Genomic DNA, 15,298 nt, shown 5'->3' on the forward strand with positions numbered 1-15,298 from the left:
CTTAAAAATCCAAATACTGTGTATAAATGAAAGATGCTCATCTGTTAATCCTGAGAATGGGATTTTGTTAAAGACAGGAGCAGAGTTCAAACCTATGCTGCCAGTTATAACAATAAAAATTTAGTCAATTTTCACACTCATAACCTGTACAAAAACATTACTGTTTGTTACATATGAAAAGTAAAAATTTTAAATGAATTTTCTATGTCAGAAATGGAGGGCAGAAAAGAAAGGGGAAAAATCATTACAGAGATGGAAGAATGGAGTGAAGGAGTTTCCTACAGTTCTGGGGCCTGAGCATACAGGAAGGTGGGAGGCATGTATGAGACACAATGACCTGGATCAATGTGGTATACAGGGGGCAATGTGCTATTAATGGGCTGAACAAGGTCATATGAAGTGGGCAAGATAACCCACAGAATAGTCTATGTGGCTTGGCTGTGGATGGTAGTCTCTAGTTTCAGTGTATCATACATGACAGCTACAGAATGGATGTGTGCAGATGAGGATGTTGTTCAGTTGTTCCATATGGAACATCAGTAAAATGGATGATGATGATGCCATTTCATGTTTGGCAGGGTGGCAACAGGAATGGATGAAGGCAGCAAGTATGAATATGTACTTGTGTATATATGTATATGTCTGTGTAAGCATATGTATGTATACTTTTATCGAGGATGTAAGGCATGTGTACGTGTAGGAAGAGAGGAAAGTGATTGGTTCTCAGTGAATGTAGGTTTGCGGCAGGGGTGTGTGATGTCTCCATGGTTGTTTAATTTGTTTATGGATGGGGTTGTTAGGGAGGTGAATGCAAGAGTTTTGGAAAGAGGGGCAAGTATGAAGTCTGTTGTGGATGAGAGAGCTTGGGAAGTGAGTCAGTTGTTGTTCGCTGATGATACAGCGCTGGTGGCTGATTCATGTGAGAAACTGCAGAAGCTGGAGACTGAGTTTGGTAAAGTGTGTGAAAGAAGAAAGTTAAGAGTAAATATGAATAAGAGCAAGGTTATTAGGTACAGTAGGGTTGAGGGTCAAGTAAATTGGGAGGTAAGTTTGAATGGAGAAAAACTGGAGGAAGTAAAGTGTTTTAGATATCTGGGAGTGGATCTGGCAGCGGATGGAACCATGGAAGCGGAAGTGAATCATAGGGTGGGGGAGGGGGCAAAAATCCTGGGAGCCTTGAAGAATGTGTGGAAGTCGAGAACATTATCTCGGAAAGCAAAAATGGGTATGTTTGAAGGAATAGTGGTTCCAACAATGTTGTATGGTTGCGAGGCATGGGCTATGGATAGAGTTGTGCGCAGGAGGGTGGATGTGCTGGAAATGAGATGTTTGAGGACAATGTGTGGTGTGAGGTGGTTTGATCGAGTAAGTAATGTAAGGGTAAGAGAGTTGTGTGGAAATAAAAAGAGCGTGGTTGAGAAAGCAGAAGAGGGTGTTTTGAAATGGTTTGGGCACATGGAGAGAATGAGTGAGGAAAGATTGACCAAGAGGATATATGTGTCGGAGGTGGAGGGAACAAGGAGAAGTGGGAGACCAAATTGGAGGTGGAAAGATGGAGTGAAAAAGATTTTGAGTGATCGGGGCCTGAACATGCAGGAGGGTGAAAGGCGGGCAAGGAATAGAGTGAATTGGATCGATGTGGTATACCGGGGTTGACGTGCTGTCAGTGGATTGAATCAGGGCATGTGAAGTGTCTGGGGTAAACCATGGAAAGTTGTGTGGGGCCTAGATGTGGAAAGGGAGCTGTGGTTTCGGGCATTATTGCATGACAGCTAGAGACTAAGTGTGAACGAATGAGGCCATTATTGTCTTTTCCTAGCGCTACCTCGCACATATGAGGGGGGAGGGGGATGGTATTTCCATGTGTGGCGAGGTGGCGATGGAAATGAATAGAGGCAGACAGTGTGAATTGTGTGCATGGGTATATATGTATGTGTCTGTGTGTGTATATATATGTGTACATTGAGATGTATAGGTATGTATATTTGCGTGTGTGGACGTGTGTGTATATACATGTGTATGGGAGTGGGATGGGCCATTTCTTTCGTCTGTTTCCTTGTGCTACCTCGCAAACGTGGGAAACAGCGACAAAGCAAAATAAATAAATAAATACTTTGAAATGTTATTTATTATACTTTGTTGCTGTCTCCCGCGTCAGTGAGGTAGCCCAAGGAAACAGATGAAAGAAATGGCCCAACCCACCCACATACTTATGTATATACATACACGTCCACACGCACATATACATATATACACATGCACATAATTCATACTTGCTGCCTTTATTCATCTGGTTTAAAAAGAGATGGTCTGCAGGCACTGCAGAATTATACATACACTCAAAGTGTGTAAAAGAGAGACTTTTGGATGTAATTGTGCTGAGAGGGACAGCTGGTAGGATACCTGATCACTATCTTGTGGAGGCAATGGTGAAGATTTGCAGAGGTTTGCGAAAAAGACTTGTGTGAAGAAATGCCAGAGGTGATTCAGTGTAGAATGGCAAAAGGTGAAGGTAAATGAAGCAAGGGGAGTGGGTAAGGAATGGGAGGTATTTAGGGAAGCAGTGCCAACGTGCAAGAGATACATGTGGCATGCAAAAAATGGGAGAAGGGTAGATTAAAAAGGGTAGTGAGTGGAGGGATGAAGTAAAGTTGCAAGTGAAAGAGAAAAGAGAGGTATTTGGGCAGTACTTATAGGAGAGGAGTGCTAATGATTGGGGGATATAGAAGAGAAAGAGGAAATGAGGTCAAGAGGAAAGTGCAGGGGTTGAAAAAGCAGCAAATGAGAGCTGGGTTGAGCAAGTATCAGGAAACTTAGTAGAAAATAAGATGTCATGGAATGGGGTAAATAATGTGTGAAAGGCAAAAGAACAAATGGGAATGCTGGTGAAGGGGTCAACAGGGTAAGTGATGAAAGGTAGTGGTGAGGTAAAGAGGATATGAAATGAACATTCTGAAATACCATTAAATGTTTGATAGGATGGCAGACGTAGGATGTTTGGGTCTGGGCGATATGCAAAGTGAGAATCATGGAAAGTGGTTTGAGGCGAAAGCCTTGCTTATGATGAAATATGCCATGGCCATTTTTGTTGAGAATACCAGGTAAGTTGTATGGGAGGGTATTGCCTGACAGGGGTATAAGCATGTAAAGAGTATCAAACTGGGAAGGAGCAGTGTTGTTTAAGAAGTGGTAAATGATGTGTGGATCAGGTGTTTGCTTTAAAGAATGTGTGAGAGATACACTTAGAAAAGCATAAGGATTTGTATATGGCATTTATGGATCTGAAGAAAGTGAAATGATAGGGTTGACAGAGATGCTTTGTGGAAGATATCAGGAATATACAGTGTGGGAGGAAAGCTGCTATAAGCAGTGACAAGCTTTTATCAAATGAGGAAAGGAAATGTTGACAACGATGATATATGTGTCAGAAGTGAAGGGAACAAGAAAAGGGACACTAAATTGGAAATAGAAGGATGGAGTGAAAAAGATTTTAAGCAAATGGGGCCTGAACATGAAAGAGGGCAAAAGGCGTGCAGAGGATAGAGTGAATTGGAATGATGTGATGTACTGGGGTCGATGTGCTGTCAGGGAACTGAACCAGGTCATGTAAAGCATCCAGGGTAAACCATGGAAAGGTTTGTGGGGCCTGGTTGAGGACAGAGAACTGTAGTTTGGTGCATGACACATGAGAGCAAGAGAATGGATGTGAGCGGATGTGGTATTTCTTTATCTGTTCCTGGCACTACCTCAATAATATATGAAACAGCAATCAAGTATGAAAAAACAAAAATTAATAATAATGCTAGTAAGAGGAGTATGTCTAAGAGAACTGAAGGATGTGTGCAGAAATAGTTTGGACACATGGAGGATGAGTGAGAAACAATGAATGAGAGGGTGTACATGTCACAGATAGAAGGAGGTGGAAGGATGGTATGAAAAATGCTTTGAAACCATGGGGCCTAAACATATGGGAGGGTGTAAGAAGTGCAAATTGGAGTGACATGGTTTACAAGGGATGACAAGCTGTCAATGGGCTGAACCAGGGCATATGAAGTAATCAACTGAAACCACAGAAAGGTCTGTGGAGCCTGGTTGTGGATAGGGGGTTCTGGTTTCAGTGCACTGCACATGATAGGTAAGGAGTGGATGTGAGCTAATGGGGCCATTTCTTCAAGTGTTTCTAGCAGTATCTGGTAAATGCAGGAAATGGCAAACAGGACTGAAAAATAATAATGATGTGAGCCTTAGGATTGGTAAGGGGATTAAGGTTGTGGGTGCCTTAAAGAGTGTGTGGAAAGAAAGGCAAGGATAAAAATGGGCATACTTGATGGGACAGTAATCCCAATAGTGTTGTATAGAAAAGGGCAAATGTGTTGGATATGAAATGTGTGTGTGATGTTAGAAGCGATGATCGTCTAAGAAATGACAGGGTACGAGAGAAGCATGGACATAAGAGTATGGATGAGAGAATTCACAAGGGTGTACTGAAATGGTTTGGACATATGGAGTGGATGGGTGAGGAGGTTGGAAAACAAGGCATATGTGTCAGATGTGGAGAGAACAAGGGTGAAGCCAAATTGGAGATGGTAGGATGGAATGGAAAAGGTACTGAGTGTTCAGAACATGAATGTACAGGAGAGTGTAAAGAGTGCATGGGATAGAGCAAACTGGTTCAACGCAGATTATATGGGACAATGTGCTGTCAGTGTATTGAACCTTGGGCATAAGACAGAGCAAACTGGATCAATGTGGAACTCAGGGGGCAATATACTGTCTGTGGACTGAACCAAAGAAACGAACCTATTAGGAGAAAGCAAGGAAAGGTCTGCAGGGCCTAGTTTCTGTTCATGGTGATAATGTGGGAAACAATAAACCTTTACATAAATATGAATCATTAAAGAATTACAGTGTAGATGACCTCAGTTAACTGTTCACCTGTTCATTACATACAGTTCTGGTAAATAATCAAAGATATGTATCTAAGGCAAAAGGTTATTTGCTTCAATAATGAGTGATACTTTGATTCATATCTAAGGCAAAAAAGGATGGAAATCATGTCTAGCATTACCAGCCCAATCCGTACCCCAACTGACTGGGTATAATGCATACCACAGTTGAATTAATTTTGCAGATCTGGGGTCCACAACCATAAAGCCTACCAAAGAGACGGGTTTTCCAATGCCTTAGGAACAGATTTACTACCCTGCTACAATCAAGTGATGAGCTGGGACTCAACCTTGTCGCATTGTCTACAATTTTCATAAAATTATAATTCCATTCCTATCTCTTCATTGGGAGCATATACAGAAGATGAGCATTCTAAGCATCATTTTATCTGTCCCCATGACTATACACATCTTATGAAAAGAAAACTGATGTTTTTCATACTTTCAATAACTACAGGTTTTACCTTTTTTGATGCTAGGTATTCCATTCCGCGAGCTACTTGGTATGCAAAGCTGACCAGATTCTTCTGTGTAATTGCTTCTGGCTCCTGGCCAATTGCTCTTTCATACCCAGAAGAGGGCCTGTTGTTACGTAAATAGTCACGTAAGTTTCCATGTGCTGCATACTCAACAATGACATAAAGAGGACCACCTTGTGTACAGCAACCCAGTAAGTTGATGATGTTCATGTGAGTTCCAATCATTTTCATCATTTCCATCTCTGACACTAAGTCCATAAGTTCTGAATCTGTGTGGCCCTCTGTAAAAACAAAGAACACAGTAATGAAACATTACAACCTTCCTGAGGCGCAGTGAAACATTTCTTCCACATAAGTTTATAGTTGTGTCCATAAACATGGGACCATTGAACTGCTGAAGTATGCACAACAATGAACTACTGTGAATACAAATTCTCTGTGAGAAAAAAATAATATGTCTTCAAATTAGTGTTACAGAGAAAACTTTGATGGAAAGAACACTTACCCTTTAACATTTTTACTGCCACAGTTGTAATCACATCTGGCTTGAGAATCCCTTGAACTTCTGCTCTTACAACTTTTCCAAAGGCCCCTTCTCCTAAAGATTCTCCCATTACCAGTTTTGAACGTGGAAGCTCCCATGCAGCATCCACAGGGAGCTCATACTCTGATATGCTTGTAACTTCAGAGCCTACACGTGTCCTTGACTGACAACGCTCAATCTTGATGGTTGGGACAAGAAGAGGCTCCTGTGAAGCGTCAGACATTTGACGTTCCACAATAACCTAAGGCATATGAAAATCTTTTTTTAAACAAGCATTTTCTAATATTTCAAAATTTCAAGTAAACCGTCATATATAAAAAAATATTGGATAAAGTGATAATAATGCACAACCAACCTTTTTTATCCACTGCTGTGTGATGTGTTCTTTTGCACGTTCCAAATCTATTGCACGCTGTTTCTCCTTTTTCCATTTTTTCCAAACAAAGGATGCCAGGATGCCGGCAATCACCAAAACAGAGACTAAAACTACCCCCAAAACCACAGTGGCCTGAGACTCTGGTTCCACACTGATAGGCCCCTCTGAAAAAATTATTATTGTACATCTTAGCAACCATCTTCACAACAACAAAAAATACAATCTATCTATTGATCTATCCATCTATTATCATCATTCCCAATTTACCAGGATGGATCAGGTACATATAATAAAGCTTTCACAACATTATTCACACATATCCTTGTGTCCTGTGCATTAAAATGAAACACATACTTTGACCCTTGTAAATGTACTTCTTTTCATTTTACACATGGTAATTTGTCAATTGAGACAAATATCTTCAATCATGCCATCCCCAAACACAAAGTGCTTCCAGTGCATCTGATCCTTAATTCTTCCTTAAAAATCTTTTTCTGAAATATTCTTTATTCATTTCATTTCATCATGCTTGATAGATGTTTCCCGCATCAGTGAGGTGGTGCCAAGAAACAGACGAAGAACTATCCATCCACTCATATACACATTTTATATATTTATTCTATTTTGCTTTGTCGCTGTCTCCCGCGTTTGCAAGGTAGCGCAAGGAAACAGACGAAAGAAATGGCCCAACCCACCCCCATACACATGTATATACATACACGGCCACACACACAAATATACATACCTATACATATCAATGTACACATATATATACACACACAGACATATACATATAAACACATGTACATAATTCATAATGTCTGCCTTTATTTATTCCCATTGCCACCTTGCCACACATGGAATAACATCCCCCTCCCCCCTCATGTGTGCGAGGTAGCGCTAGGAAAAGACAACAAAGGCAACATTTGTTCACACTCAGTCTCTAGCTGTCATGCAATAATGCCCGAAACCACAGCTCCCTTTCCACATCCAGGCCCCACACAACTTTCCATGGTTTACCCCAGACGCTTCACATGCCCTGATTCAATCCACTGACAGCACGTCAACCCTGGTATACCACATCGATCCAATTCACTCTATTCCTTGCCCGCCTTTCACCCTCCTGCATGTTCAGGCCCCGATCACTCAAAATATTTTTCACTCCATCATTCCACCTCCAATTTGGTCTCCCACCTCTCGTTCCCTCCACCTCCGACACATATATCCTCTTGGTCAATCCTTCCTCACTCATTCTCTCCATGTGCCCAAACCATTTCAAAACACCCTCTTCTGCTCTCTCAACCACGCTCTTTTTATTTCCACACATCTCTCTTACCCTTACATTACTTACTCGATCAAACCACCTCACACCACATATTGTCCTCAAACATCTCATTTCCAGCACATCCACCCTCCTACGCACAACTCTACCCATAGCCCACGCCTTGCAACCATACAACATTGTTGGAACCACTATTCCTTCAAACATACCCATTTTTGCTTTCCTGAGATAATATTCTCGACTTGCAAACATTCTTCAAGGCTCCCAGGATTTTCGCCCCCTCCCCCACCCTATGATTCACTTCCGCTTCCATGGTTCCATCCGCTGCCAGATCCACTCCCAGATATCTAAAACACTTTACTTCCTCCAGTTTTTCTCCATTCAAACTTACCTCCCAACTGACGACCCTCAACCCTACTGTACCTAATAACCTTGCTCTTATTCACATTTACTCTTAACTTTCTTCTTTCACACACTTTGCCAAACTCAGTCACCAGCTTCTGCAGTTTCTCACATGAATCAGCCACCAGTGCTGTATCATCAGCGAACAACAACTGACTCACTTCCCAAGCTCTCTCATCCCCAACAGACTGCATACTTGCCCCTCTTTCCAAAACTCTTGCATTCACCTCCCTAACAACCCCATCCATAAACAAATTAAACAACCATGGAGACATCACACACCCCTGCCGCAAACCTACATTCACTGAGAACCAATCACTTTCCTCTCTTCCTACACGTACACATGCCTTACATCCTCAATAAAAACTTTTCACTGCTTCTATCAACTTGCCTCCCACACCATATATTCTTAATACCTTCCACAGAGCATCTCTATCAACTCTATCATATGCCTTCTCCAGATCCATAAATGCTACATACAAATCCATTTGCTTTTCTAAGTATTTCTCACATACATTCTTCAAAGCAAACACCTGATCCACACATCCTCTACCACTTCTGAAACCACACTGCTCTTCCCCAATCTGATGCTCTGTACATGCCTTCACCCTCTCAATCAATACCCTCCCATATAATTTACCAGGAATACTCAACAAACTTATACCTCTGTAATTTGAGCACTCACTCTTGTCCCCTTTGCCTTTGTACAATGGCACTATGCACGCATTCCGCCAATCCTCAGGCACCTCACCATGAGTCATACATACATTAAATAACCTTACCAACCAGTCAACAATACAGTCACCCCCTTTTTTAATAGATTCCACTGCAATACCATCCAAACCTGCTGCCTTGCCGGCTTTCATCTTCCGCAAAGCTTTTACTACCTCTTCTCTGTTTACCAAATCATTTTCCCTAACCCTCTCACTTTGCACACCACCTCAACCAAAACACCCTATATCTGCCACTCTATCATCAAACACATTCAACAAACCTTCAAAATACTCACTCCATCTCCTTCTCACATCACCACTACTTGCTATCACCTCCCCATTAGCCCCCTTCACTGAAGTTCCCATTTGCTCCCTTGTCTTACGCACTTTAATTACCTCCTTCCAGAACATCTTTTTATTCTCCCTAAAATTTAATGATACTCTCTCACTCCAACTCTCATTTGCCCTCTTTTTCACCTCTTGCACCTTTCTCTTGACCTCTTGTCTCTTTCTCTTATACATCTCCCACTCAATTGCATTTTTTCCCTGCAAAAATCATCCAAATGCCTCTCTCTTTCCTTTCACTAATAATCTTACTTCTTCATCCCACCACTCACTACCTTTTCTAATCAACCCACTTCCCGCGCTTCTCATGCCACAAGCATCTTTTGCGCACTCCATCACTGATTCCCTAAATACATCCCATTCCTCCCCCACTCCCCTTACTTCCATTGTTCTCATTTTTTCCATTCTGTACTCAGTCTCTCCTGGTACTTCCTCAGACAAGTCTCCTTCCCAAGCTCACTTACTCTCACCACCCTCCTCACCCCAACATATATATATATATATATATATATATATATATATATATATATATATGTATATATATATTTTTTTTTTTTTTGCTTTGTCGCTGTCTCCCGCGTTTGCGAGGTAGCGCAAGGAAACAGACGAAAGAAATGGCCCAACCCATCCCCATACACATGCCTTGATTCAATCCACTGACAGCACGTCAACCCCGGTATACCACATCGCTCCAATTCACTCTATTCTTTGCCCTCCTTTCACCCTCCTGCATGTTCAGGCCCCGATCACACAAAATCTTTTTCACTCCATCTTTCCACCTCCAATTTGGTCTCCCTCTTCTCCTCGTTCCCTCCACCTCCAACACATATATCCTCTTGGTCAATCTTTCCTCACTCATTCTCTCCATGTGACCAAACCATTTCAAAACACCCTCTTCTGCTCTCTCAACCACGCTCTTTTTACTTCCACACATCTCTCTTACCCTTACGTTACTCACTCGATCAAACCACCTCACACCACACATTGTCCTCAAACATCTCATTTCCAGCACATCCATATATATATATATATATATATATATATATATATATATATATATATATATATATATATATATATTTTTCTTTCTTTTTCTTTTAAACTATCCGCCATTTCCCGCATTAGCGAGGTAGCGTTAAGAACAGAGGACTGGGCCTTTGTGGAATATCCTCACCTGGCCCCCCTCTGTTCCTTCTTTTGGAAAATTAAAAAAAAAATGATACAGCGCTGGTGGCTGATTCATGTGAGAAACTGCAGAAGCTGGTGACTGAGTTTGGTAAAGTGTGTGAAAGAAGAAAGTTAAGAGTAAATGTGAATAAGAGCAAGGTTATTAGGTACAGTAGGGTTGAGGGTCAATTCAATTGGGAGGTGAGTTTGAATGGAGAAAAACTGGAGGAAGTGAAGTGTTTTAGATATCTGGGAGTGGATCTGGCAGCGGATGGAACCATGGAAGCGGAAGTGGATCATAGGGTGGGGGAGGGGGCGAAAATTCTGGGAGCCTTGAAGAATGTGTGGAAGTCGAGAACATTATCTCGGAAAGCAAAAATGGGTATGTTTGAAGGAACAGTGGTTCCAACAATGTTGTATGGTTGCGAGGCGTGGACTATGGATAGAGTTGTGCGCAGGAGGATGGATGTGCTGGAAATGAGATGTTTGAGGACAATGTGTGGTGTGAGGTGGTTTGATCGAGTAAGTAACGTAAGGGTAAGAGAGATGTGTGGAAATAAAAAGAGCGTGGTTGAGAGAGCAGAAGAGGGTGTTTTGAAATGGTATGGTCACATGGAGAGAATGAGTGAGGAAAGATTGACCAAGAGGATATATGTGTCGGAGGTGGAGGGAACGAGGAGAAGAGGGAGACCAAATTGGAAGTGGAAAGATGGAGTGAAAAAGATTTTGTGTGATCGGGGCCTGAACATGCAGGAGGGTGAAAGGAGGGCAAAGAATAGAGTGAATTGGAGCGATGTGGTATACCGGGATTGACGTGCTGTCAGTGGATTGAATCAAGGCATGTGTATGGGGGTGGGTTGGGCCATTTCTTTCATCTGTTTCCTTGCGCTACCTCGCAAATGCGGGAGACAGCGACAAAGCAAAAAAAAAAAAAAAAAAAAAAAAATATATATATATGTGTAGGAAGAGAGGAAAGTGATTGGTTCTCAGTGAATGTAGGTTTGCGGCAGGGGTGTGTGATGTCTCCATGGTTGTTTAATTTGTTTATGGATGGGGTTGTCTGGGAGGTGAATGCAAGAGTTTTGGAAAGAGGGGCAAGTATGAAGTCTGTTGGGGATGAGAGAGCTTGGGAAGTGAGTCAGTTGTTGTTCGCTGATGATACAGCGCTGGTGGCTGATTCATGTGAGAAACTGCAGAAGCTGGTGACTGAGTTTGGTAAAGTGTGTGAAAGAAGAAAGTTAAGAGTAAATGTGAATAAGAGCAAGGTTATTAGGTACAGTAGGGTTGAGGGTAAAGTCAATTGGGAGGTGAGTTTGAATGGAGAAAAACTGGAGGAAGTGAAGTGTTTTAGATATCTGGGAGTGGATCTGGCAGCGGATGGAACCATGGAAGCGGAAGTTGATCATAGGGTGAGGGAGGGGGCGAAAATTCTGGGAGCCTTGAAGAATGTGTGGAAGTCGAGAACATTATCTTGGAAAGCAAAAATGGGTATGTTTGAAGGAATAGTGGTTCCAACAATGTTGTATGGTTGCGAGGCATGGACTATGGATAGAGTTGTGCGCAGGAGGATGGATGTGCTGGAAATGAGATGTTTGAGGACAATGTGTGGTGTGAGGTGGTTTGATCGAGTAAGTAACGTAAGGGTAAGAGAGATGTGTGGAAATAAAAAGAGCGTGGTTGAGAGAGCAGAAGAGGGTGTTTTGAAATGGTTTGGTCACATGGAGAGAATGAGTGAGAAAAGATTGACCAAGAGGATATATGTGTCGGAGGTGGAGGGAACGAGGAGAAGAGGGAGACCAAATTGGAGGTGGAAAGATGGAGTGAAAAAGATTTTGTGTGATCGGGGCCTGAACATGCAGGAGGGTGAAAGGAGGGCAAAGAATAGAGTGAATTGGAGCGATGTGGTATACCGGGGTTGACGTGCTGTCAGTGGATTGAATCAAGGCATGTGTATGGGGGTGGGTTGGGCCATTTCTTTCGTCTGTTTCCTTGTGCTACCTCGCAAACGCGGGAGACAGCGACAAAGCAAAAAAAAAAAAAAAAAAAAAAAATCCCATATCAATTGGGAGGTAAGTTTGAATGGAGAAAAACTGGAGGAAGTAAAGTGTTTTAGATATCTGGGAGTGGATCTGGCAGCAGATGGAACCATGGAAGCGGAAGTGGATCATAGGGTGGGGGAGGGGGCGAAAATCCTGGGAGCCTTGAAGAATGTGTGGAAGTCGAGAACATTATCTCGGAAAGCAAAAATGGGTATGTTTGAAGGAATAGTGGTTCCAACAATGTTGTATGGTTGCGAGGCGTGGGCTATGGATAGAGTTGTGCGCAGGAGGATGGATGTGCTGGAAATGAGATGTTTGAGGACAATGTGTGGTGTGAGGTGGTTTGATCGAGTAAGTAACGTAAGGGTAAGAGAGATGTGTGGAAATAAAAAGAGCGTGGTTGAGAGAGCAGAAGAGGGTGTTTTGAAATGGTTTGGGCACATGGAGAGAATGAGTGAGGAAAGATTGACCAAGAGGATATATGTGTCGGAGGTGGAGGGAACGAGGAGAACTGGGAGACCAAATTGGAGGTGGAAAGATGGAGTGAAAAAGATTTTGTGTGATCGGGGCCTGAACATGCAGGAGGGTGAAAGGAGGGCAAGGAATAGAGTGAACTGGATCGATGTGGTATACCGGGGTTGACGTGCTGTCAGTGGATTGAATCAGGGCATGTGAAGCATCTGGGGTAAACCATGGAAAGTTGTGTGGGGCCTGGATGTGGAAAGGGAGCTGTGGTTTCGGGCATTATTGCATGACAGCTAGAGACTGAGTGTGAACGAATGGGGCCTTTGTTGTCTTTTCCTAGTGCTACCTTGCACACATGAGGGGAAAGGGGGATGGTATTCCATGTGTGGTGGGGTGGCAGTGGGAATGAATAAAGGCAGACAGTGTGAATTGTGTGCATGGGTATATATGTATGTGTCTGTGTGTGTATATATATGTGTACATTGAGATGTATAGGTATGTATATTTGCGTGTGTGGACGTGTATGTATATACATTGTGAATGGGGGTGGGTTGGGCCATTTCTTTCGTCTGTTTCCTTGCGCTACCTTGCAAACGTGGGAGACAGCGACAAAGCAAAATAAATAAATAAATAAATATATATATATATATATATATATATATATATATATATATATATATATATATATATATATCCCTGGGGATAGGGGAGAAAGAATACTTCCCACGTATTCCCTGCGTGTCGTAGAAGGCGACTAAAAGGGAAGGGAGCGGGGGGCTGGAAATCCTCCCCTCTCGTTTTTTTTTTAATTTTCCAAAAGAAGGAACAGAGAAGGGGGCCAGGTGAGGATATTCCCTCAAAGGCCCAGTCCTCTGTTCTTAACGCTACCTCGCTATCGCGGGAAATGGCGAATAGTATGAAAAAAAAAAATATATATATATATATATATATATATATATATATATATATATATATATATATATATATATATATATATATATATATATATATATGTACACATATATATATATATTTTTTTATATATATATATATGTGTGTGTGTGTGTAAGTGAGTGGATGGGCCGTTCTTTGTCTACTTCCTGGTGGTACCTCACTGATGCAGGAAACAGCATGGGATAAACCATGGAAAGGTTTGTGGGGCCTGGATGTGGATAGGGAGCTGTGGTTTCGACATTACACATGGCAGCTAGAGACTGAGTGTGAACGAATGTGGCCTTTGTTGTCTTTTCCTAGCGCTAACTCATGCACATGCAGGGGGAGGGGGGTGCCATTTCATGTGTGGTGGAGTGGCGACAGGAATGGATGAAGGCAGCATGTATGTGTATATATGTATATATCTGTGTATGTAGATATATATATATGTTGAAATGTATAGGTATGTATATGTGTGTGTGTGGAAGTTTATGTGTATACATGTGTATGTGGGTGGGTTGGGCCATTCTTTCGTCTATTTCCTTGCACTACCTCACTAACGTGGGAGACAATGACAAAGTATGATAGATAATATAATATAAATACATATATATATACTCTTGTCCTCTCACCAACCCCTGACTTTACTCCCAAGACTTTCCCAAACCACTCTTCCCCTTCACCCTTGAGCTTCATTTCACTCAGAGCCAAAACATCCAGTTTTAGTTTAAGCACAAAATTTCAAAATCTTGTCATGTTACCTCTTGACATCATACATGCTGTGTTTCCAAGGCAAGGAGAGCAACAGAACGAATGGGGTTAACAGTGAGGAGAGAAGACAGGAAGGTGATAAAGGTTAAAGAAGTTACAAACATGGAATAAGTCTTTTGAAGGAATGCTGAATATGTTTAATGACAGGGAAGTCAATCTGGTCTGTTTGGGACAAGAAATAATACCAAGTGAGTGAGTCATGGTAAAAGAGATAGTGTACGGAAAGGAAGTTGTGAAAGCCATGCAAGATATTTTGCCTGCCACTAAGGTGCTCATCCTCGATGCCATCCAGTTAATCAACACCCCCAATATGCTTTACCTTATTATAGGCAGAGTAAGATTAATTGAGTTGTTGGATGAAAATTTGTTGTAAATAACACTTAATGATCAATAAAAGAAAAATTTACTCACACTGGGCATGGGATGAGGATATATATGCGAGTTTTCAGACTATACATACCTGATACATCTCATGAAAACTGGGAATGGAGTTAATGATGATAGAGTAAGAGAGATACAGAGATAAAGCAAGACAGGGCAAAATTTTGCCAAGGGTGGGACATCTATACTAATTTAAGCAAAAGAGACAAGGAAATTTTTTTGTCAGCAATGAATCCAATTTTGGGTGTTTAACTGTAATGTTAATCAGCATACCATCTACAATGTCAATAATGCTGAGATAAGCTGTAGATGATGATGTTCCAAGACTGTTGGCAGCTATGCAGGTGTACCAGCCGGCATCTTTCTCAGTGACATTGGTCAAGATTAAGATTTGAGGATCCTCTGTGCTTGTTATATTACCACCCTCCTGTAGAAACAAAGATATCTATTGGTAT

The 15,298-nt window shown here is 41.8% G+C and overlaps 1 protein-coding gene across 6 annotated transcripts in view; it reads right to left on the reverse strand.

The window, feature by feature from the left end:
* Positions 1-15,298, reverse strand: part of LOC139751036 (fibroblast growth factor receptor 4-like) — a 341,174-nt gene that overhangs the window by 21,455 nt on the left and 304,421 nt on the right. For all 6 annotated transcript variants that reach the window (XM_071666158.1, XM_071666179.1, XM_071666176.1 and 3 more), the window contains 4 exons: positions 15,117-15,270; positions 6,325-6,509; positions 5,931-6,210; positions 5,411-5,706 (listed from right to left, as the gene is read on the reverse strand). In XM_071666158.1, coding sequence (XP_071522259.1) covers positions 5,411-5,706; positions 5,931-6,210; positions 6,325-6,509; positions 15,117-15,270 — 915 coding nt within the window. The remainder of the gene's footprint in view (positions 1-5,410; positions 5,707-5,930; positions 6,211-6,324; positions 6,510-15,116; positions 15,271-15,298) is intronic.

The sequence above is a fragment of the Panulirus ornatus genome, chromosome 1 (genome assembly GCF_036320965.1).
Source record: "Panulirus ornatus isolate Po-2019 chromosome 1, ASM3632096v1, whole genome shotgun sequence".
Taxonomy (NCBI): domain Eukaryota; kingdom Metazoa; phylum Arthropoda; class Malacostraca; order Decapoda; family Palinuridae; genus Panulirus; species Panulirus ornatus.